Source organism: Perca fluviatilis, chromosome 18, assembly GCF_010015445.1.
Source record: "Perca fluviatilis chromosome 18, GENO_Pfluv_1.0, whole genome shotgun sequence".
Taxonomy (NCBI): Eukaryota; Metazoa; Chordata; class Actinopteri; order Perciformes; family Percidae; genus Perca; species Perca fluviatilis.
Window position 1 is genome coordinate 22211696 of NC_053129.1, and position 22969 is coordinate 22234664.

The window sequence follows — 22969 nt, forward strand, 5'->3', positions numbered from 1 at the left end:
CTGAAGCTTTCCTTGCATGTTGACGACGGGGCAAAATCGTCTTTTCCAGTGTACTGAATCACTAGGAGTGAACTTTTGAAAGCCTCTTGGGTTGAGTTGTGTTCTCTCCTTTCTGACACTTCATCGTGGCTTTTGGTTGCTGTTTTGGTTTTTGTTGCTGCACCATACAACACTGAAGATAGGCTACAGTAGGTTTTATTTCACTCATGCACCCACTCACACTACTTCACTTGCTGATCACACATCCCACTGTCAGTCCTCTTATGTTAGCCTATTTCAATTCATTAATCATTTGTTAATTGTCATGGCCGTGGCCCGGTCACTTCAAATATGCACAATATTTGCTCTGTACTGTGGTACTCCGAGAAAAGGAACTGCTCTAATCTCATAATAATGTGATATTACATAGCCTATCGAGTTAACACATTGTACAATAATGTCATCACAAAATCACAAGATGTGAACTGATGGATGACCTGTGGGCATTTCTATCGGTGAGATGCATAGTGTTGCTCGACCCTTGGTGGTGAAGAAAGAGCTCTTCAATTTAAATTAAGTGTGTAGCCTATGAAGTCTACCATTTATGATAAAGTTATTTATATGCAAAATGTTTTTCTGACAACTAACGTTAATTGGATTGGATAGCACGTAAGCTAATTAAAAAAACAACTTTATATCATCCTGGACATTATTTTATTTACTTAGGTTTTCAGAAATATGTGTTAAGCTACTTTTTTATATCGTTGCTGTGCCGTGCCGTTTCCATGGATACCGTAGATTTACGACCAGTTAACGCGGTAAAAAAAAACAAATTATTAACACAAATCACGAAAAGTAAACTGTTACAGGTTTTGTGGCGATAAAGACATATTAAACAAAAAAATAACGTACTTTAAGACCGACAATGTCTTGGAACCATGGCCTACCATTTTTACCAGGAAACACCTTTCGGGATGTTACGGTAAGCATGTAAATTAACGTTAGATAGGAAAAGTTGAACATAAAAGTGGCTAACCTTGGCTAGCTAGCTAACAGTTTAAATTATGATAGGTAGCTAAGGCTCTGACGTTTTACTACTATTAGTCACATTTAAAAGAAAATGTGCTGTTATTCTCTTTCTATAATGCAAACAGAGTTCTTCCAGTTCTAATGTCCAATAACTGGACCTGACTTAGGATGCTATTAGCTAAAATTTGCGAGATGAAATTATCTGAAGTGTTTATTCCAGGGTTGTATTGTATTCCATTATAATGTACAGATGGTTATTTCACAAAACCGGAGTTTTCCAGTTATCCTGGCTGAATTTAGATAGTTACCGGCCTGCTTTCACTGCACTGATAGGAGGGTTTTGAGGCTCCAGCTACGGATCTGGATGAACTGACACCTTACATCAGTTTTTGTGAAGACGTGTGTGCCGCCTTAAACCTTCTACACATTCAGCAATCATTAACCCTGGATCACAGCAAAACTCAGGCAGCTTTGTCATGCCAAGGAGGAGGCCTGCCCTACAGAAGTGGGGGCAGACTATTTTACAACCAGGCCAGAAACACACTGACGAGAGAAAAGCTGAAAAAAACAAGTTCTCAGTCAACAACTCCGCGTCTGTGTAGAGAGGCCTGCAGGACATTACCAACTACAGTCAGCCATCCCCTCACACTGTAGGACCCATCACCTGGCCGATTACCTGATTGGGTTTTACTGCAGGTTTGATAAGCCCACATCTTATCTGACATCAAACAACCAATACATACATACACAACACACACACACACACACACACACACATACACACACACACACACACTGCCCCCCTGCGCTCAGGATACTGTCAGCCAGCACCTGGACCATCAGCACTGACCACACCAAACTCATCCAGCTCACTGTCCCAGCGCCAACCTGTCAGGTGATCACAAACTCCATGACAGACCGGAGGAAAAAATCTCATCCAGCACCCAGAATCAGCACTGTTCCCACACACACACACACACACACCTATGGATGTGTGCGATCCCCACTGCTCTTGTCCCTCTACATCAACGACTGTGTCACTGTCAGTGTGTTTCTGTCTGTTAAACACCTGAAATTTGCAGATGACACAACGGACACGTCATTGGCCTCATCCGGGACGCTGACAAATCTGCATACAGATGGGAGTTGGAACAGCTAGCCCTCTGGTGTGGTCATAACAACCTGGAAATGAACCTTCTCAAAACTCTGAAGATGACAGTGGACTTCACAATGTTTATGTTTACCTTGTTAAGCTTTGTTGTCCTTGTTTTTAGCCATATGTCTATTTCTGTGGATGTACATTGAGAGCAACAAAAAAGAGAGTCAAATTCCTTGTACTGTATGTGTTCACACTTACTTGCTCATTAGTGCTTATTCTGATTCTGAATCGATTTCATGAAAGCAGTGGCACATAAGTTACCATGGAGATTTATTCTGTGCAGCTAGCCTGCTCCAGACCAGGCCAACAGACAGGCTTGATTAGCCTAATCACAGTGCCTTATCTTTTCTCTCAGCAATCACTTTGATGTATTTTGCCCATAGACTGTAAAATGTAATTATTACCAATTATTTTTACAGTCTATGATTTTGCCTTGTTTTATTTTGCCTGCATTAAAATACCACATCTATATACTGCCATTCAGTTAACTACTGTAACTGTTAACATTGTGACCATTATTTTTTATAATTATTCATGTGATAGTCATTGTTACTGTTGTTTTTATTATAATGATGGGTGAATATAACCTTATGAAGCTTTGGGGCTTTCTTTCTATTTGTGCCGAAGAAGATTTAAAGCTTTGGGGCTTCAAACACAGCGCAAACAGGGACATCTGGTGGCTTGCAAAGCGTATGGCAGCCCTTAAAGACGGGCCGAAGCACTACAACACCATTTGAATAGTTTTAGTCTCATACGTGCAATAAAAGTTCAGCAAGGCTTAGTGTAACTGTGGGCTCACATGTTTTAACTTCATGGTTGATATTTATGTAACATTTCATATGAATCGCAATGTGATGTGATTGGAGATGGATTTGTATTGTGATTTACCAGAGTTAATGTATTCCCTCCTCAATGGTCTTTCTCTGCAGAAGTCAGCCTTCCATCGTCCCCAGACACTGGACTTTAAGAATGGCTATGCTTTCCGCCGTAAACCCACTGTGGGCATTGAACAGGATCTTCTTTTATCAGAGAAGTTGATCCAACAAGAGATCAGTGAGTTTTCCTTGACACCAGACGTCTCTTATGGTTCCTTTGAACAGAGCGTAGTAAAAGAATTCATCCCAGCCTATGTGGCCCTTGACAAGAAGGTACAATAAGGCCTAGAAGACCAGTTTTTGTTTTTCAAGATGTTGCTGTTCAACCAATTGTCCAATTAATTTCTTGTTTGTCTCTTCTTCACCACCCTCTTGTCTTGTAGGTGTTGTGCTACTATGCATACTTTCATGAAAATATCCCCTTTTCAGCTGAAGAGGAGTTCTGTGTGCGTCCCGTGGTAATTAACTACTATCTTGAGGATGACACAATGTCCATGGTCGAGCCCATGGTGGAGAATTCTGGGATGCCGCAGGGGAAACGGGTCAGTCGCCAGCGTCTGCCCAATAATGAACATGGACAGCATTACCAGTGGACAGACCTCAATATTGGCATGGACCTGGAGGTGCACGGAATCAAGTACCACATCACACATTGCGATGCTTTTACAAAGGTACAACACTCCCCTGTGTCGTAGAATTTTGGAAAGCCAAAATTCAGAGACTTAGAAGAAGTTTCAGTAGACTTTGATGTAGAAGCATTTAATATTGTAGTGCCATCCTAACTCAGAGGATTTCTGCCTTTTCAAGGAGTATTTAACTCATGCTGGAGGTGTTACAGTAAGTTTAGTTCTTTACCAGATTTGGAGCTTCTCTGACCTTCACTGCAAACGAAGATATTACTGGCACATTAAACACATTCGTGTACCTCAGTCATTAACCCTTACACCTCAGCACAGAACTAAAACAATGTCAGCCTGACCATACTGCAGTAGAGCCTATCCTAAGGTGTGTGTGTGTGTGTGTGTGTGTGTGTTGTGTGTGTGCGTGTGCGTGCTTGTTTATTCAACAGTGTCTTCCCTGTACGTGGGGTGTTATCTATTTAATAAACACACAGGCCTTTTGTTATCATTCAGCTGCTTATTCTCCCTCAACTCTAAAAACCCAGAGTTTCCGAATTGAACATGTGAATGTGACCTAGAGCACTATTAGTCTAAATTTAGCACATTCTACCACACCCTGTATGAATGCATTAACAGTGCATTATGTATCTTTGTTTTCTGTGTCTGACACAAAAATATGAATGTCTCTCGTTCATCATATATAGAAATTCTTGGAAAGTGAGGGCTTTGTTCTGAATGACCCTGAGCCGATGCCTCAGGCCAAACATCGCAAAAACCCTCAGCCTTCACAACCCTCAGCCTACACAACACCCTCCCAATTTGACAGCAGGTACCAGTTTCTTACCATGGATCCTAAGGTAAAGGGAATTTCCTTAATTTCAAATTCACTGGGCAATTATCACAAACCCTAATCTGGACAGCTATTAACAGATAATCAGGAGTATAATAACATCTCCTATTCAAGCTATTTAGAAAAGAAAAATTATCTATATTTTTTTTATACCTGCCATGATGTTATTTTGGCTTTTGCAGCTATCAGTTTAGGTCACTTAGCTCAACTAAAACAGTCCTATTTCCAATTTGTTAAAGTATGTGTTCATACTGGATATCTTCAATATAAGATTGAGCCTGTGTCAACAGTTATAAGTGAAGCTAAATGTATAAGTTAATTGCCACTCTTATAAAACATGCACAAAAATGCAAAGTCAACCTATACAGTAAATGTGTTTTGAACTCTGAAATGTTTGAAATAAGTGATATTGTGAAGTGATCTTGCATCGTTTATAAGGTGTCTTTGTACATTGAGATTTTGCATTTTGCATACCAATTCTAGTTTCTTCTTCGGGTCAGGTGCTGCGTTTCTTTGCCCTGTGGGAAGATGCTGACTCTCTGTTCGGGGACAACAGGCCTGTTACCATCCAGTATTACCTGGCGGACGACACAGTGGGGGTCAGCGCGGTCCGTGAACCCAACAGCGGACGCGATCCCTTCCCTATCCTGATGCACAGACTGAAGCTACCCAAGAAAATCAAACCAGGGTCTGGTGAGATGAAACACTGTGTCTGTGTCACCTTTAGATTAGATTAGATTCTTTGTTATCATTGCACATGTCAGAAATACATAGCAATGAAATGTAGTTAGCGTCTAACCAGAAGTGCTTTAAGCATTGATTAAATAACATATGATACAGTATTTACAGAGTGCAAAGTATGAAATGATATATATATATATATATATATATATATATATATATATATATATATATATATATATATATATATATATATATATATATATATATATATATGTCTATTACTACAGGTATGGACAGGCTATGACTTTGGCTATGGTAATACAGAATAAATAACTATACAGTATATACAGGTATGGACAGGCTATGACTATGGCTATTCAATTCAATTCAATTCAATTTTATTTATAGTATCAAATCATAACAAGAGTTATCTCGAGACACTTTACAGATAGAGTAGGTCTAGACCACACTCTATAAATTCCAAAACCCCAACAATTACAGTAATTCCCTCAAGAGCAAGCATTAGCAGTGGCTATTGCGACAGTGGCAAGGAAAAACTCCCTTTTAGGAAGAAACCTCGGCAGACCCAGACTCTTGGTAGGCGGTGTCTGACGAGTAAACTCCCCAGAGCTAGATTAGTAACAAGCATTTCTGGGACAGGATGCATACAAAAGTAACAAGTAGAGATGAGAGAGCAGCTCAGTGTGTCATAGGAAGGAAGGAGCTTCCCCGGCAGTCTAGAATTATAATAGCATAACTAAGAGAGGCAGGTTAAAGAGAGGTGCCTGGTCGGGCTAGAACTCTCCCCAACCGGATCGGGCTGTACTGGCCTGCCTCCCTCTACTCTCGCTATATTATTAATTATATAATAAATAAAACTGATGACTACGAAGAGAAGCAGGTGGGCCGGTTAGGCGGATGCTGCAACTCCTCACTCCCTAACTATAATCAAACTTTATCAAAGAGGAGGGTTTTCAGTTTACTCTTAAATGTGGTGACGGTGTCTGCCCCTCAAACCCAAAGTGGGAGCTGGTTCCACAGGAGCGGAGGCTATGGTAATACAGAATAAATAACTATACAGTATATACAGTGGTGCAAATTGTGAGTATTGGAGGGATTATTCAATATGTACAGTAGTGCAAGAGGAATGATTTACAGACATAGCCGACATATATAGGTAATTGCATTAGATCTTACACAGTGCATTGTTCAGGTGTCTCTTTGCATCCAGTCATGTACAGTAAAAGTGACTGCCTTTGTAAAGTGACTCTCATTTTAAAAGTAACATCACATTTACAGCACAATTTACATCATATTGCTCTGTAATTGAGTATGGGTTATAATGTTTTGTCAATGTCAACAATTCTTTGTACTACAGAAAAAAAGCAGAATTGATTTAAAAAAAAAAGAAACCACATAAAACAGATTTAAAGACAAATGAATAGCAATAACAGTACTCTACTTATTTGTATCCAGAGACCTTTCCCAGCTGTGTGCTGGAGGCTTCAAAAGCGGAAGTAGATGAGTACTACTCCCCCAAAGACTTCCATGTGGGTCAGACGATAAAGCTGATGGGCCGTCGCTTCCTACTTTATGACTGTGATGGCTTCACTAAAGAGTATTACCAAAAGAACCATCCTGATATGGAGATGAAACCCTCAGGGGTACCAAAAAAGACTGACCTGCTTCAGGAGAGAAAGGTGAGAAACTGAAATGTATTTTTCATCTTCGTCTTTTCTTGTCCTTTTACGAAACTATATAAACTGTATTGCCTGAGGGTATGTGACTTTATATTATTATACTAGATCATTATTTTTTTCTTATTCATTTCCCTATCCTGTCCGTATTACAGGAGGTTCCTCCCTATAATGGATTTGGTTCACTTGAAGACTCGCTCCAGAATTGTTTGTCTTTAATTCCTAAGACTCCCAAAAAGAATGTGCTAAAGATGCTGGAAAACCAACACAAAGTGTTGCGCTACAGTGCCAGACTGGTAAGTCAACATATGTGAGAACATGTTTTTTGCTGCTTCTTTGACTTAAGGCCGTTTTACAGTTGTGCGGAGGCTCCACGCAGAGCTCTCGCTAGCCTACGTAAGTGGCCTGATGTTTATACTTGTGCGCTGGTGTGTGCGTGTGGGGAGTGTGTGGTAGAGCGAGGGAGAAATGAGAGAGTGACGGCGATTAGCTTTGGAGCGAGTAGCGACTCTAGAGTCATAGTGAGAGAAACAAAGGGTCTCCCCTGTGTTTTCTGACCACGGTGGGAAATCTGTAGCAGGAAAAGTTAACCCTCCCCTTGATTTCACGTTTATGGAGAAGGAGAACCAGGAAATGAGCCGGGGGAAATGCAACGCTACCAAGCCACGGCCGAGCGACGTGCGCCGCTGCGACGTGTAGTTACATTTTCGAGAGGTGCGCGTCAGGCTACGGCGTAGGGAACGGCGTAGACGCAGAGGGGTCTGCGAGGCTACGCCGTCGATTTTACGCACGACTGTAAAATGGCCTTTAACCTTCTGAATGACTAGTAGTTGGTTATATGTAATTACCAAGTCACCAAATTGCATTCTCTGAAACTCAAAGCCATCGATCGACAAAACAGATCCTTTCCCTCCTTGCTTAAAGGTATGATATGCAACGCTTTCCTCAAAAACAATGTATAGACTAATACAAAAGTAATCCCTCTCAATCATCACTTATAACCTACTAGAAGTGTGCAGTGGTGTCTGGATCTGCAGTGATGCCGCCCTCTGCCTGTATTTCCTCTTTTCTTTGGGAGAGTTTGGGGGTGTCAACAAAGAACCTTTGGGCCAACTTTAAACAATGCGTGATTACAAATAAGCCGATATTCACTACATATTCTACCTTTAAGCTTCTCCTGTGTTACTGACATGCCAGGACTCCCAGAATCACGCAGATGAGGACCGATGTTTCATACTGTCCTACTTCCCGTCCGATGACATGATCAGTATTTTTGAAAAGCCCGTCCCCGGTATCCTCGGTGGCCAGGTCCTGAAAAAGACACACGTCCCCAAGCCAGGCTCTACAGCGGACAAACCTGAGTTCTACTCACCTGCAGACTTCGCTATTGGAGCCACTGTGAAGGGTAACATTCTCAGTTTAACAGCCTGTATTTACTTACTATGTCTTGGTTTCCTAAAGGAATATTTTTGATTCATAATGTATAACTCATGTTGCTGCTGTACCATACATGTCTTCATCGATACATTAAGGAAGACATTATAATTGAGTTTAATTTCATTTTCCAATAGAGCATCAATAAATAACATAACCTAAAATCTCAGCTGATGGCATCTTTCTCCTCCCTCTCTCGTCTGTTTTTGTAGTTTTCAGCCGCCGCTTTGTGTTGACCAATGCTGACCACTTTGTGCTGACGTACCTGGAGTCCAGCACACGCCAGATCCCGTGTCAGACGCTGGATTCTTTGCGACAGAAGCTGGGTGTGGCAACTGCAAATAACCAGCCAGCTGACCAGAATGGTAAAAATCGAAACAGCCATCTAGGTAATTCTCTAGAATTTTCTGTTAATTATAATTTTTTTTCCACTTTTTTAAAATGTTTTGACTAACAACAATTTATGCCCATGCTTTTTTCATTCTTTATCAGTTGACAATGTAGCAGAGCCATCTTCATTATGTGAGGGAAGGCTGGATTGCCTCAAAAGTTATTCACTCCCCAATAAATCACAGCAAAATAAATCAAAGTCCTTGCTGAATCTTTCGTAACAGAATAAACACTGGGCCTGCTGCAGAAAAGGTGATTTGAAAAAAGTGTTTTGGCAAAAACTGACAGCTTCTCAACTGTTGTTGGTGAGATCGAGCTCAAAATACCTTTGGGCATTTACCAAGCGGTGGTCAAGGCCTACCCTAAAATCTGATTGGCTACTTCAAAAATACAAAGTTATGTTTGAGGCGGGCAATCAAATGTACATTTTAATCTAGAAAACTATGTTCCCTCAGCAACATAAAACAAACAGAAGACCAAACCAGGGACACTTTTAGCATGCTGTAATTAGCATTTAGCTAAAAGCATAGGTGATGGGACTCCACCATGCTCAGTGCCACCCTCGGTTGAGTCCAGCTGCAGACACCCAATTCAGAATCACTTGAACACACTGTTTACTGTGTTATGAAAGAACATTGGAAATGTAGAAAATGTCTATGTAATTCTGCATGCATTTGTCTCTATTTACCAACTGGCAATGCATGAATTCTTCATTGCTGCAAAATAAAACATTATGAAGACGATTGAAAATGTTGCCATTTTGTTGACATGTGTCAAGTGTATAAAGTGAAAATAGACAGTAGAAAAATGACTTCAGTCAGAATCTTTCCGAAAATTGCATTATTTAATAAAGTAATTAACAAAACAATTAAATGGGCAAAAAAAAAAAAAATAACATGCGGTAATATCCCACATACATACTTATCTGTTAAGTGACCAGTGACGAATGAAGGATTTCAAACAGACATAAATCATAGGGAGGAGCCCAGGTGATTGGTTGGCCAAAATCTCTTCCCTGACATGGTAAAGGGATATTGTTAAGGCCAGCATACAGTAAGCTCATATCATACCATATCATCAGTAACATTTTTCTGCTCCAACGGACCAGACTAGAAAACAAGCAAAGCTGGCTCAATGACAAGAGCTGAAAACAGCTGTGAAAATCAGACAACACTACAACCAATACAGTACTTGTGTATGAGGATATGCATCTACACATTCAACATTGACACACACAATAGCATGTGTGCCGTATGCTGTGTTCACTGTATATTTTAGTCATTCGGCATACAATGGTGCTCCTTAGGGTGGGATAGCGGTCTGCGTGGATGTATAAAAAAATACTGATATGAAGAGTAAATGTCTCGAGGGATTTCCTTGGATTTCATTTTCCAGCATTCAAGCCTAAGTCTGTATTCTCAGTCCGTGTAACATCTCAGGACATACTCAACAAGAGGCTCGGTGGCCAGTGGCCGCCAGCTTCCCTGTTGTGCTGATGAGAAACCTTAGCCAGGGCTAAGGCCACTGTTCAGGCCAGTCAATGGGTTATCTTAGGGAGATTTTAGTTTTTTGGTCCGAGGAGAGGCTCCATTCTCAGCTTTTAGAACTCCATTTTCGTGGTGACCAACTAGCAGGAGAGACAGAAGTAAGAAGTCAGGATCTCTACTAATGCAGTACATACCGGACATTCAGTGTGATCAGGACAAAAGAAAGTAGGGGAAGTTGGTTTGAGTAAGGAGTCAAGTCACATTTCCTGACTGTAACTACCAGGAGCTGACGTCAGTGTTAGGAAACCTGTTTGAGCAGGTGTTTAAACTCACGTGAATCTCTCTTCAGTGGCCGTATGGGTTGTTTTGCGGCAGCCTTCTTGCGAACAGCCTGTTCGTGTCTGAACTCCCTCCAGCGCCTCAGCTGGAAGCGGATAAACTTCCAGAGTAGCCAAGATTGGGTCAAACATACCAGCAGTAGAACGGTCATCCTGAAGGGGCCCCAAGGCAAGAAGATTAGTGCAATCGTGTGTTTTGGAAAATGGACCTGACACTGAAAAGTCACAATGTAATTGTGACATTTCAAACCCCATTAATCCATTTGTTGAGACACGCTTTTACTTAGAAACTTACACTAACAGTCATTTTCTGTCAATCAGTGTCAAAATTCCTGGCTACATCCACTTTGAATGTATGTTGTAAAACACTAAAACATTAAAGAGTCAACACTTTCTTTATGGACGGTAAGTGCATTTTGACTATACAGTTGTCAGCAGTGCCATAAAATGAATTATTATCCACAGAAGTTGGACATAGGTCATTACCTTATCAGTACGGTGTTGAAGTTGCCCATCTCCCAGTCCAGCCCCTGGTTTTCACCACGAGCCAAACCGAAGCCAACAACCAGGAACATCAGGGTCAAAGTAACCATCCGTGTAAACACAAAGCTGATCGCCCACAAGTCAAACCTGAATCATGACACACAGCGACATAATAAATATTTATTTCAAGTCAATAGCACTAAAAGCTTGATAACTTAAAGTCAAAACCAATAAACCCAGTGAGGTAACTTACATTTTCTGATGGTTCTCATCAGTGAAGTAAAAGAGTCTGGCGATGTGGAAGCCCAGTTCTGACACATACTGGAGGAAGAGGAGTACCAGGCCTACACGACTCAAACTACGCAAGAGGGAAGCAGGTGATAGATAAGGGGACAAATGAGCATATTCCAGTGGGGAACATCCATCCATCCATGGTTCTATGTAAACCATATACAGTATTTTATATAATATCAGTAACACCACTTTGAATCAGCTGCTGCAGAGAATTGTAAGGATTTTCAAAACTTTCATTACTTTATCCTGGAATTTCTTTTCTCAATATCCATGCATTTTTTTCTTTGAATTTGTAGGTAAAAAAAGATCCTTCTGCTGGATGCTTACTTCAACAAATAGGCTGCAGCGATGTGCAGCAGATACAGGCAGATGTACTGGAGCTGGCGAGAAATCTCCTCCTGAAAAACAAACAGCATCTCTTTGCAAAAGGTATCGTATTTTTAAATGCTGGAGGCTTTTGTTGTTTCACACACACACGCACGCATGCTCACACGGCTTATCTATTCACACTCCAGAAGTCTTCCAGTTCCCAGGGCCTCCTTACTGACCTTGCGTACTTTCTGGAAGTAGAGCTCTGGTAAGGCATGGAGCCAGTAGGCCAGCTGAGTGAGGTAGAAAAACTTCACCTGAAACCTGGACCAGAAACACAGACCGGCAGAAGGAAAGTAGGAGAAAGGGTCAATGACATTTATTCTCAAAAAAACTTCTAAAAATGCAATTGATCGTTTTGAGCTGAATACCAGTTAGTAGTATATGTCAGCTATAAAAGAGGCAATAAGCACTTCTATGTGACTTTTTGTAAAGCAATAGACAACTTAACATGCTCTAAACTTAAAATATCGGTAAACACATTGCAAAATACAGGTGTGTTTTAACATGTCTTTTTTTTAAAGACATATCACTGCTTTAAGCTTATCAAATTTTATATTTATTTATATTTATATAAAAGTTTATATACATTTTATTTATGTAAATATAACATTGACAAAGCATGAACACATCAGTCATACCTGAGGTGTACATGGGGATAGTTCTCCCAAAGGCTGCTGGGATGCAGGAGATATCCTTCCTGTGTGAAGAAATCAGATAATACAACACTTTATGTATGTTTAAGAATACATGGGACATTGCCTAAAGCAGGAAGTTGTCAGTGAATACTGTAATATGATAACAAATCTCACTTACTGTTATGAGGATGTAAAAACTCCACACACTCGACACCAAGTGAAAAACACACAGTTGACCCGACTCATTAAACTTGGTATTCTTGCTCTTTGAGAGGTGGAGACGTCGGTTCACTTTCTGCAACATGAACAACACAAGAGATTGGGTGAATGCTGCAGGATCCAGTCATAATGGGTGGCCTGTTGACTGCTTGACTTGTCATTCACAAGGAAATGTCACGGTAAAACAAATAACTAGGATAAGAAAAGATAGCAGATAACTATTTATGGTTGCTGCTGAAAACTCTCCCCTGTGAAGTATTTGTTTCAAGACACTTTGGAAACCGTGCTGATGGTGCTAAAATAAAACTTCATTCCTCCTCGCTGGCCTATTTCTAAACAATGACACAAGGGCTCATACCTCTCTCTCTCTCTCTCGTCCCTTTAAGTGCAACTGGACGCATCTGATTCTTCATTTCCCCTAACTGAAATTAGAAATTGATGGAATATAATGCATGTACGTAAATGTCCCTTATATTATTAATATTATTGCTGATTCCTAATGTTGGTCATTTTATTGGTCCATAATGTTTGAATAATTTCCTAACAATTTCCAAAAGGTTCCTTGGAATTTGGTACGAGTCATGGTAAACAAAGACAGTGTTGAATTTCTACACTAGCAATTATTGATTTCAATAAATGTGATGCCCTTATTTTATTATTTACTCATTACTGTGCTGCCTCTTTTGGTGACCAGGGAGCCATTTGCAATATTTGTTGTCTTTTCTTGCCTTTTTATGTCTATCACTCTTGACAGTATTATTGCTGTATAGAAGAACCTCCCTGTGTGACATCCACTATGCCTCCTCTTGTGACTGACTGACTGACTGACTGACTGACTGATGCACTGTGCCACAGTGACTGGGTACTTACATCCAGAAGATACTCCTGCACTACTGCATGGAGGATGATGGCGGTAAAGAAATAGAAGAGGATGGTGGCAGAGTCCTTCCATCCGTAATGGTACAACGTCACCTCGCCCTCTAAGCACACACACAGGACGGGTTAAACATACACACACGGCACGTTTGCAATCAGAGGTGTGTTAAAGATCCTGGAGCAGTGTTAACTCCTTTTGTAATCACAATTCAATGGAGGAGTGAAACTGTGAAATGTATGAACTGTAGGAGTTTAAAACAGGTAGACAGGTCATAGACTGTGGATTAAAATATTAAGTATTAAATAAGAATTCCTCATCTGCACTGCATACCTGGTGATAGTGTGGTGACATTGTACTGAGGCTGAATGAACAGTATGGCCGTCTTGGCTGTTGCCTGGAAATTAGATGAGATGGTAATTAGCAACATATTTCAGTGAAGCTCAAGAGGCCAGACATCAAAGTATCATCGAAGTATTTAGTTTGTGGCAGGTGTTGTGAGTGTGTATGGGGATAGCGAGCGAGAGAGAATCCTAGCTTTTCAGAATATATAATGTTGCTTATAATATTGTCAGTCAATCCTCCCCCGGAGGCATCATAATAACTTGCTGGGAGCTGAAAGTAGTGGTGCTGAAAAATCTGTCTGGCGTGACAAGGCTTGTATTGACTTGGGATGTGAAAGCGTAACCGAGCTTCCCAAATTATTCTATGACAAGCATCCCTACAAAGACATGCATTAGTACAATTTTTTCCAACCTTTTCCAGCGTGTGACCACTTTAAATAAAGCAAGCTGGAGCCCCTTTCACAGGTTGTCTAGGTCGGTTAACTGTGTAACGTTTTCGATCAAATGGTGATTTTCAGATAAACTTTTGTGAGCCCTCACATTTCTCTTCAACCCCTTGGGGAGGTCCCATCAGGTTGGGAACATTATGGGAATTTTGATAATTTTTAGAAGATAGGACTTCGCAAAGAGGCATCCTGACTCGAGACCCCTGAAGGGACCGTTGGTCCCCTAGCCCCAGTTTGGGCACCACAAGTCACCAGTCATTCCCTGCACGCCGAGGCCACAGGTCACCTGTCTACGTCAAAATGTCACATTCAAGACCAGTTGTAGCACTGCTGTTCTTTTTTTTCCGAAACGAGAAAAATGAAGGAAATCCCCTACTTATTTTCTTTACTCGGCCAGCTGCGTGATCCCAACCAGGGTTCCGGATTGAAACTTCTAAAAGCTGAAGCGGCTGCCTGGGGAGTCAGTTTGTGCGCACGTAGAAAAAGCTATTTTCTAACGAGGCAACTCATTAATACAGTCACTGTATGTCAACGGTGAAACCCCTTCAGGTCAAAGCGGCTGAGGTTGAGCCCGCGGAGAGCCAGCAGCAGCAGCTCAAAGATTGAGACGTGGCAGTTAACTACCACTGCCAAGCTAGCGACGAAAAGTAATACGGTTTCCCTCTACGCTTTTCAAAATAAAACCCCTCCATGTCGGACGTTTGCTTGAATCCTATTTTAAGCAACAGCGGTGCTTTTAATTTGAATGCTGAAAACGATTTACTTCCTGTCTTAACTAGGCTCTCTGCGGTAACTGACAAATCTTGGAACCAAAATGTTGCAGCGGTACGTTTTTGCTGGAAACTGGAACAAGACATTGTCAAAGGGTAAAAACGTACATTTTAGGAAACAAATAAGTCACAGTATGTTGTTTATAAGTAGCCACTTATACCAACAGATGAGTTTTCAATTGTATCCCGGTTGAAAGTCTTCTTTTTTTTCGCAGTCTATGGTTAAAACTCAGTTAGAAATTCAAGTTTTAAGAGCAAGACACCGAAAACTTTGACCATATAAACTAGCAATAAACGTATAAAATGTGCAGTTTATACCCAGCTGTTTTCAGCTGTAACTTTCTTGCTTAGTTTAAAAGCATACCTCGCTACTTTGACTGCGAACTGAGCAACATTCATTGTTAACAAAACTTGTTAAAAAAAACTGCAGTATTAAGCAGCCATCATATCCACGGAACTCATTACACTGATAGAAAGCTCAGATGCAGACAAACAAGCAAACATTTAAAAAATAAAGAAAAAGAGCAAAAGATAATTTCGACTTAACGTTTCCACTTCGCACAAAGTTACATCTTTGAATGTGCAGCAGCGGGCTTGCCATCTTAAAACAGCTGAGCGAGACGAGGGAAGAAAAAGATAATCGGAGTTCATCTCACCTCAAACATCAATCCAATCAAAATGAAAATCACCAAACTGAAGACGATGTCGGCATGGTTTTGAATTAAGAATTCCTGGCTGAAGAAAGGGTAACTCTTGTTTCTTCGGCGAAATGCCATGTCAACTCAATGGTGTTTTCCCTGCTATTTTATAAATCAGAATTTTTCTGACTACGAAGTTCAGCAGTTAACTTTCTCACTGATTTGCGCATGCGTGACTTCTTAAAGGGCAAGTGCCATAAATACCTTCTTTAAGGCCATGTACACAAAAAGTTCCGTCTGTTATAACATTTACTTTATTAACTTGAGAAATTCCACTTTAGCTTTAGTTAGTTTGTAGGTTTAGATTGTTAATATAAAATAGAAATCAACTACATTATATATTATTATAGGTTAAGCCACTCAACACAATACAGTTATTGAAATTACCTCCACCTTTACCAGCGGCAACATTAAATTAATGTACACATTAATGCATTACTAATTATAATCCTATAACATACCTATACCTATAACCTATATATATAACTATAACATAATAAAAATAATTCTGAAATGGGCCATTCTGTACGAGTACTTTTACTTCTGGTACATCAAAGTATATTTTGATGCTAATACTTTATTACTTTTACTTAAGTAAGATTTTGAATGCATGACTTTAACCTGTTAAAGGTGCCGTAGGTAGGATTGCGAAGATCCGGGACTTAGCCCAAACATTTGACCATCGACAACTTCTCAGTCCCTCCCCGCTTTCCGCTAAAGCCCAAAAGCCCCTCCCCCCACAAGGGAGAATAAATGCCTGTGCATGAGCAGTGATTGACACGCAGTTAGACCCCCCCTTTAACAGAGTATTTCTACTTCCTACATTTACTCAAGTAAAAAATCTGAATACTTCTTCCCCCACTGTTGGTCACAGAGCAGTGGACGTCTTAAATACTCAAAAACATTCAGAAACAATTTAACTTAAAACAACTTACTTTGATCCCATGAACATAAAAACAACGTTAAATAATTACAAACACTTGTATTCAGTCACCCCAATATGTCATGGCTATTTATTGCTTATTTAAAGCCACCAGTGGCTAGGCAGTCACCTGGGTTCAAGAGAAAAACCAGCATCATTTCACTGCTTTGTTAGTGGATTTCATACTGTTTACAGAACAGTAATGAGCAAAAATTCATTTGTGCCCTAGCAATAGCAATCCAGAGCACATAAAAAAAGTCACTACAAGTACCTCATTAGCATCTTTCATTTTGTTACACAATAGACATTTGAAAGCTTTTAAAGTCAGTGCCTGAGACATTATCCCCCCCCCCACCAACATAATGTAAATTCAAAAGACATGTTAGCAATTACATGGTCAACATGTAAATAAAGATAAAACATTAAACAGTTTTTGCCAGGTTGGCACACTAGCCCTGCTCAAAGCGATGGCAGTTAATATGATTATACAAAAAATACAGTATATTATTCTATGATGGGACAGGGGATGTTTTTATGGGAATAACAAAAGAATCACAGCAATATACGTATGGTATAGAAGATACTTGTGCTTTTAAGAAGCCAACAAAGTTCTGGCTTATGCTGAGAGAGTAAAGATTCAGAGGTCAGACACTCCTGTCCCCTTAAGATCTGTTCTCATTACTGCTGGCAATTTTTAACATAAATAACAGCAGTATCGGTATGTAATATAAAGACCATCAGTTGCCTGAAATCATAAAAAAGCTGCATATTTCTAATGACTTTTATTAATAAAAGTCATGGCTACTTCCTCAATATGTTATAACAATCTGGTAGAAACAGTGTTCACTTTTGTTGCACAGCAAACTCTTGAGGCTTAAGTTAATTGCTACCAAATCAATAGAAAAAAAAAAGTTTAGTCAGATAGGTGTGTCTGAGCTCTTTAATTATCTTCATGTCTGATGAAAACACTGCTAAAGGTTTCACCTCTGTGTGTCCAGCACTTGGGCAAAGCATTGCTTTTAGAAAATAGGTATGAAGTGAGAAGAATACAGGTTAGCTTAGCATTATCCCAAAAATTTTGCATATACTACGCCCCACAGTGTACTAAATACTGTATGTAGACATACAGAGGTGAAATCTCTGGCAGCCTTCTCATCCTACAGCACTGAGCAGATGGAAAAGCAGCCTTCCAAAAAGCTGGTATTTTCCTTTAATGTTGGATAAGTTGCTGTTACTTTTTTCCCTGATTCTGTCTTGAGAAACTTAGAAGTTATCGTCTTCATCTCTTCGGGACATTATAAGCTGCCTCCTGGGACCTGTGAAATGAGGGACACTAGATGGGGAGTCCAGCGCTCCACAGTCCAATTTAGGAGTGGAAGTGCAGCGTGGCCCAACCCGGCCCATTAGCCCACGAATATCTCTGTGAAGGGCTGGATCGCTGGGGATTGAGGTGAGGCGCACCCCTTGTTCCAGACCCCCAATGTCCCGGTCTAAACGGGGGTTACTGGCACTGCTGGGAGACTGAGGATCAGCGCTGAAATATAAGGTTGAACTTGACTCTGTAGGGCAGAAGTACGGCTCGGGGCTGTCTCCAAACACAGACTTGCCCTCTGGTGAGCTCCGTTTGAAATCTGATGTGGGTGACTCCATCGGGCTCTCCATCTCCAGACTGTCATCCTCTTCTTCCGGTTGTCCGGTTGATGTGGGCTCGCTCACGCTCTGAAACTCATCTTTGCAGTCCGAGAGAGGTGCCAAGCCTTTCCCCTGAGACTCAGAAGTGGAGACCCCCCCACAGCTGCCTCCTGCTGTGATAGTCATGCCCTCGTTACTCTTAAACTCTTGGTTATACTCCTCCATGTCCAGTATGGCTGCTGCTCCGTCGGCCCCATACGCTCTGTTGATCTTCCCCAGATCTCCTGTCTTCAGAGCCAGGCGGATTAGGAGCCAGTGGTGGTGGTAGCAAGGGCAGGAGCTGTTACCCCGGCCCCCACAGGCTCCTGGGTGCTCCAGCAGAGAACCAGCCACACCTGAGAGGGAGAAGCTGCCGTGGTTTTGAATGGAGGCAGCTGGAAGGCTTTTATCCCCGAGAGAGTAGGATGACTCCCCTCGATCTATACATGTGCTGCCCACGTGGTTGTGGTTCGTACCCTGGCTGATCTCTGTTGACTTGGGATGGAGGAACCGGTAGTATAGGACAAGAGAGGTAGCGCCTGGGAAGCAGAGAACAGGAAACAGTTGACTTTAGAACACTCAGCATAATTTAGTATACTTGTACCTGGTATTTTACAGCTCACTGTCACTTGATTGCTTAATGCAGTTTTCAATGCATTAAAGATCACTGTTTATTTACTATCATGTTCAACTATACCTAAAATGACAAAAAAAATCTGAATATCCTGCATATAAATATTTTGCACATAATGTCTTTGTTAGGATGGTAAATAAATTGCACCATATCATCAATTGTGTTTCTAATATCTTTGTTATTTAACAAGTAGTAGTGCTCAAAGGGCTATTACTATTTGTAATGCCATAGCTGTGGTTACTTAGAATTAGTTTTAATTGATTTGAATCACCATTGGGGTTTAATTACTAAGATACCACCGAAACTATTGGACGTTTTGTCACTAGTCTAATTATAAGCATTGAACATTAAAACATCAGAGACAAATCTGTTCCACAACAAAGGGAGCGCAGATAGAGAGAGTGACTCACCGACGAAAAAGCTACACAGCACAGTGGTGGGAAGGGTCATGCTGTCCCATGATGCCTCGCTAAGGAAGTCGGAGGCGGCCAGCAGCAGAGTGGCGTTTTCTACGAGCATGAACTGAAGGAGTAGAGGTCACACCATCAGTCATCTGTTGAAAGCTTTATGTCATTGTAAGCTAGGCAAGCAGAGGTGAGGATGACAATGCAAACTGTCTGCCTGTGTGTGTATATCTATGCGTGTGTAGGTGCCCTGTGTGTAAGTCAACGAGGCAGTGCTGAAAACAGGCAGAATAAAACATTACAAACAGGCACCAGAATCAATCACAGTGAAAAGTCGCATCTTACTGCATAAAAACTGGCCATGCGGAAGCGTGAGGGTCCGTCTTTGACGTTGAGGAAGAAGAAGATGTGGACTAGCCCCATAATGCCATTAAAGGCACGCCAACACCAGGGGCCGGTGCAGATGTCCGGTTGCTGTGATACCAGCCAGAAGGAGGCCGTGAGCCAGTGGAATCCTAGAGGTCAACGTAAAAGTAGAGGAGGACATACAGTACAAGCACAATAGGGAATCCATATGCAGTGTATCAAGCTGATGCAAAGAGGCAAGTGAAAACTGGATTAAGAGGACATGCTGCATCACTCTGAGGATAATTACATCACTCATTAACTTTAGTATAAATGAATAAGAATCTCTACCTAAATTAGTCATTGAGCTCTACTTGCATTTGTGTAATATGTTACTATAAAGCAATACTATATTATCATTTCATTAAACCCTTTCTCTTCCTTTCAAAAAGGTGCCAGACGTTAAGTGTCAGCTACACAAAATCACCCATGGAGCTTGCTGCTCACCTGCTACTCCACAGACCCACCAGTTAAAGACCCTGGCAAAGAACATGAGGCAAGTCACCCTTGCACCCAGCATGCCTGCCCTCCACACCAGCTGGCACAGCAGGGCTGCCGGAGGCATGGCCAGGTGGCCCGGTCGTATCAGACAGCAGGCTCTGCTGTACAGCACCAGGGCCCAGGAAATAGACAGCACACACAGACCACAGCAATAGGCCACTGAGGGTAAAAACACAAAGTGAAAGTATGAAAAAAACAACTGGTATCTCTTATACTGACACTGTCTACAACAACTGACATGCCACAAACAAGATGCAGAGCCAATAATTCATGCTAACATCAGTTTACCTGGGGACATGATGCCCACATCAGTGGACACCACGACATATGCCTGCAGCAGGCTCTGAGGCAGCGTGAGGACGAGGGCCTCCAGCAACCAAAGAGCAGCAACATCTGCCTGCTGCATGACAGCTGCTCCAAGCTCAGCCACTGAGCCCTGCATGTGCAACACAGACCTCATGCAGTCCCAGAACCTGCCAGAAGAGGGAGACAAGATACCAGAGAAGTGACACAGTAACCTCCTGGTGAAGGTTTCAGATACAGAATATTTCTTTCTGTGTACTTGGTTTGTTTCCTACGGGGACACAATGGATTAAATCCTAACAACATATTCTATGTATGCAAATGATGCTATATGTTGTAATATAACATCTGGAGTTGCAGAGATCTTACCTTTTGAAGATGCCCAAGTGCAGTATGTGTATGAAAGTGAGGTAGCATCGCCTGTCATCACCGTCATCATAGTACCATTTCATACTTAGCAGCTGAACTGCTGTCCCCGGCAGAAAGAGTCCAAGAGTGAGGCCCGCCCACTGCGTCTCCTCATTCCAAAGGTAAAACCCTATACAGTAGATCACTAACACACAAACAATACAGACACACAGATGCAAGGTGGTATAAGTATTTTGTATTTCTAAGTGAGATGTGTTTGTTTTAGGTTAAGAATTCATAAGATGAAGTACAGTCCGATTCATCATATAGTCATGCTGTTTTTAAAGGAAACACATTAAACCCAGCCGGATTTATTGAGAAGCTGCATAAGCCAGCAGAGTCCTTGAGAAATGAAAGAGCACATACACCTTGTTCAAGTGAATTATCCTAAAGCTTGATATGAGAGGAAGCTGTTCTGATGAGATGACACTTGCTCCACCAAGAAAAGGCCAGAGTCTGACTCCTGGCTTTAACACAGACTGCAATTATGTGTCTTTAATTAAGACCGAATGCACTGTGGAAAAAAATAACACTAGTAATTTTAACTACTGTCTAATTGTTCCTGTGACAAGCTGACCCCAGTTCAAGCAGTAGCACAGTCTTTTTTTTTATCTTGTGGGAATGGTATACCTGCTGAAGGCAAAGTCACACTTTGTACACAGCCAGTCACCTCATCTCTCCTGTGTCCTGCCCTTGCCCCACTGATCTGCTAAGTCAGGGAATCGTCCCACCTGGGAGTGTACACTATTTTCAATACAGATTCCAGATGTGTATTAATACTAATACCAACAGCATTGGTAATAATTATAATAATAGGCTATTCGGTAATGTGTTTTGGCGAGTGGGTACGAGAGAAATCTAAAAGGTGAGCATTATTCTCCTATATTAAGGACAACCTTTTACTGTGAAGGTTATCATTTTCGGCTGTGACCTATCCAATGCCAATGTCACGTCGCCCTGCATGAAATAAAACTAGCTAACGTTAGGTTTGTCAATTCAATAGTAAAGGCTGTGCTATTGCGTCACCGTTTGAATTGTAACCTGAACTACGGTTGCTGCTGGAAAGCTCCAGCACGAAGCACAATGGCTGAGCAACAGCCTTTTTCATTCATTAAAGCCACGGAAAATTCTCCACACAAATACAACATTCCCCTGCGCTGTTTTCATATTCAGTGTCAGCAAACTAGCAGCCCGCTAGCGCGGTGGTATTCTATGCCCACTTACGAGCGGTCCGTTCGGCCACGATAACCAGCGCCGACACGCCGAGCAGGACCGCCTGGCACCATGCTATCCAGCATCCGCTCCGCCGGACCGCCGACGGCATCCTGCGTGCGACCGCCCCAGCAGCGTTTATCATGATACGGATAGGTGAGAGAGTGGATACAGCGGTGACATTATCCTGGGCATCCTTCCCCCTGGATACATCTGCTGCTGCTCCCTTCTTCTCCCGCTGCCTGCCCCCCCCCCCGCGTCAAAAATATGTGACGTCACTGCGCGGTTTTAAAGGGGCATCAGTTTACCGACCATCCACTGTAACTGTGACTACAGAGCTCACCTTCCCTCCACCTTGGAAACATTACCTCTTCCCCAACCTCCCTCCACTTATTTAAATTATAAATACCCTAATGTTTCATAGAATGCATATCTTACTTATTTCATTATGATAGGCTTATTATTGATCAGAGTTTTAATTTCCTCCAGTATAGGGAGGTCACTAGGTCAGGGCCTGGTCCTCGGTTCGCAGGGTTTCTGTGTTGTTGTTTTTTTTCCCCCAAGAATTATACAGCACTGTTATTAGATAATATTCTACGGTCTTCTTCCATTGCTTTTCTTGCATGGAGGCAGAAGAGCTCCAGAGCAGCTGGAAGGCACGCTGTGATCAGGAGTGTCATCAGCATTGATGATGCATGCTCTGTATGTTGTAATTTGTCTAATAATTGGGTGGCCACCTGACACCCTTTTTAAGTTGTAATGTGAGGATCACACAACATACAAACTGCACAGAAAGTCACAGAGCATGCCAATGTGTTTTTCATGTAGTATC

General features: G+C 41.5%; 3 protein-coding genes across 4 annotated transcripts; 1 reads left to right on the top strand and 2 right to left on the bottom strand.

The window, feature by feature from the left end:
* The first annotated feature begins 814 nt into the window (after positions 1–814).
* LOC120546308 (EF-hand domain-containing protein 1-like) lies at positions 815–9450 on the top strand. Its single transcript, XM_039781163.1, has 10 exons — positions 815–961; positions 3097–3315; positions 3426–3713; positions 4367–4519; positions 5013–5205; positions 6673–6896; positions 7049–7189; positions 8091–8298; positions 8540–8716; positions 8820–9450. The coding sequence occupies exons 1-10, from the start codon at positions 905–907 to the stop codon at positions 8936–8938; spliced, it is 1779 nt and encodes a 592-aa protein (XP_039637097.1). The 5' UTR covers positions 815–904; the 3' UTR covers positions 8939–9450.
* A 92-nt stretch (positions 9451–9542) lies between these two features.
* On the bottom strand, positions 9543–15846 carry tram2 (translocation associated membrane protein 2). 2 transcript variants are annotated; one of them, XM_039781597.1, is made up of 11 exons: positions 15636–15846; positions 13753–13816; positions 13416–13525; positions 12505–12621; positions 12330–12388; positions 11868–11952; positions 11647–11717; positions 11279–11383; positions 11029–11172; positions 10538–10695; positions 9543–10344 (listed from the first exon to the last, which is right to left on the bottom strand). In XM_039781597.1, exons 1-11 carry the CDS (start codon positions 15753–15755, stop codon positions 10268–10270), a joined length of 1110 nt encoding a protein of 369 aa, XP_039637531.1. In that variant the 5' UTR covers positions 15756–15846; the 3' UTR covers positions 9543–10267. The 2 variants fall into 2 exon arrangements, with proteins under 2 accessions (XP_039637531.1, XP_039637532.1); XM_039781598.1 differs by lacking the exon at positions 15636–15846 and adding an exon at positions 15527–15609.
* An 816-nt stretch (positions 15847–16662) lies between these two features.
* xkr5a (XK related 5a) lies at positions 16663–22379 on the bottom strand. Its single transcript, XM_039781596.1, has 7 exons — positions 22150–22379; positions 20887–21070; positions 20503–20687; positions 20161–20373; positions 19654–19823; positions 19315–19426; positions 16663–18809 (listed from the first exon to the last, which is right to left on the bottom strand). The coding sequence occupies exons 1-7, from the start codon at positions 22280–22282 to the stop codon at positions 17863–17865; spliced, it is 1944 nt and encodes a 647-aa protein (XP_039637530.1). The 5' UTR covers positions 22283–22379; the 3' UTR covers positions 16663–17862.
* Positions 22380–22969: the final 590 nt, after the last annotated feature.

Bases quoted from the DNA above. Each gene is read 5' to 3' on its own strand.
- LOC120546308 (XM_039781163.1), top strand. From the start codon at position 905: ATGTCTTGGAACCATGGCCTACCATTTTTACCAGGAAACACCTTTCGG. The intron at 7,190-8,090 runs GTAAGTCAACAT...CTGACATGCCAG, and splicing joins TGCGCTACAGTGCCAGACTG to GACTCCCAGAATCACGCAGA. The intron at 8,717-8,819 runs GTAATTCTCTAG...ATTCTTTATCAG, and splicing joins AAATCGAAACAGCCATCTAG to TTGACAATGTAGCAGAGCCA.
- tram2 (XM_039781597.1), bottom strand. From the start codon at position 15,755: ATGGCATTTCGCCGAAGAAACAAGAGTTACCCTTTCTTCAGCCAGGAA. The intron at 13,817-15,635 runs GTGAGATGAACT...TCTAATTTCCAG, and splicing joins TGATTGGATTGATGTTTGAG to GCAACAGCCAAGACGGCCAT. The intron at 11,953-12,329 runs GTATGACTGATG...TTTCTGGTCCAG, and splicing joins TATCCCCATGTACACCTCAG to GTTTCAGGTGAAGTTTTTCT.
- xkr5a (XM_039781596.1), bottom strand. From the start codon at position 22,282: ATGATAAACGCTGCTGGGGCGGTCGCACGCAGGATGCCGTCGGCGGTC. The intron at 21,071-22,149 runs GTAAGTGGGCAT...TTTGTGTGTTAG, and splicing joins CGTGGCCGAACGGACCGCTC to TGATCTACTGTATAGGGTTT. The intron at 19,824-20,160 runs GTGAGCAGCAAG...GTTGACCTCTAG, and splicing joins GTGGGTCTGTGGAGTAGCAG to GATTCCACTGGCTCACGGCC.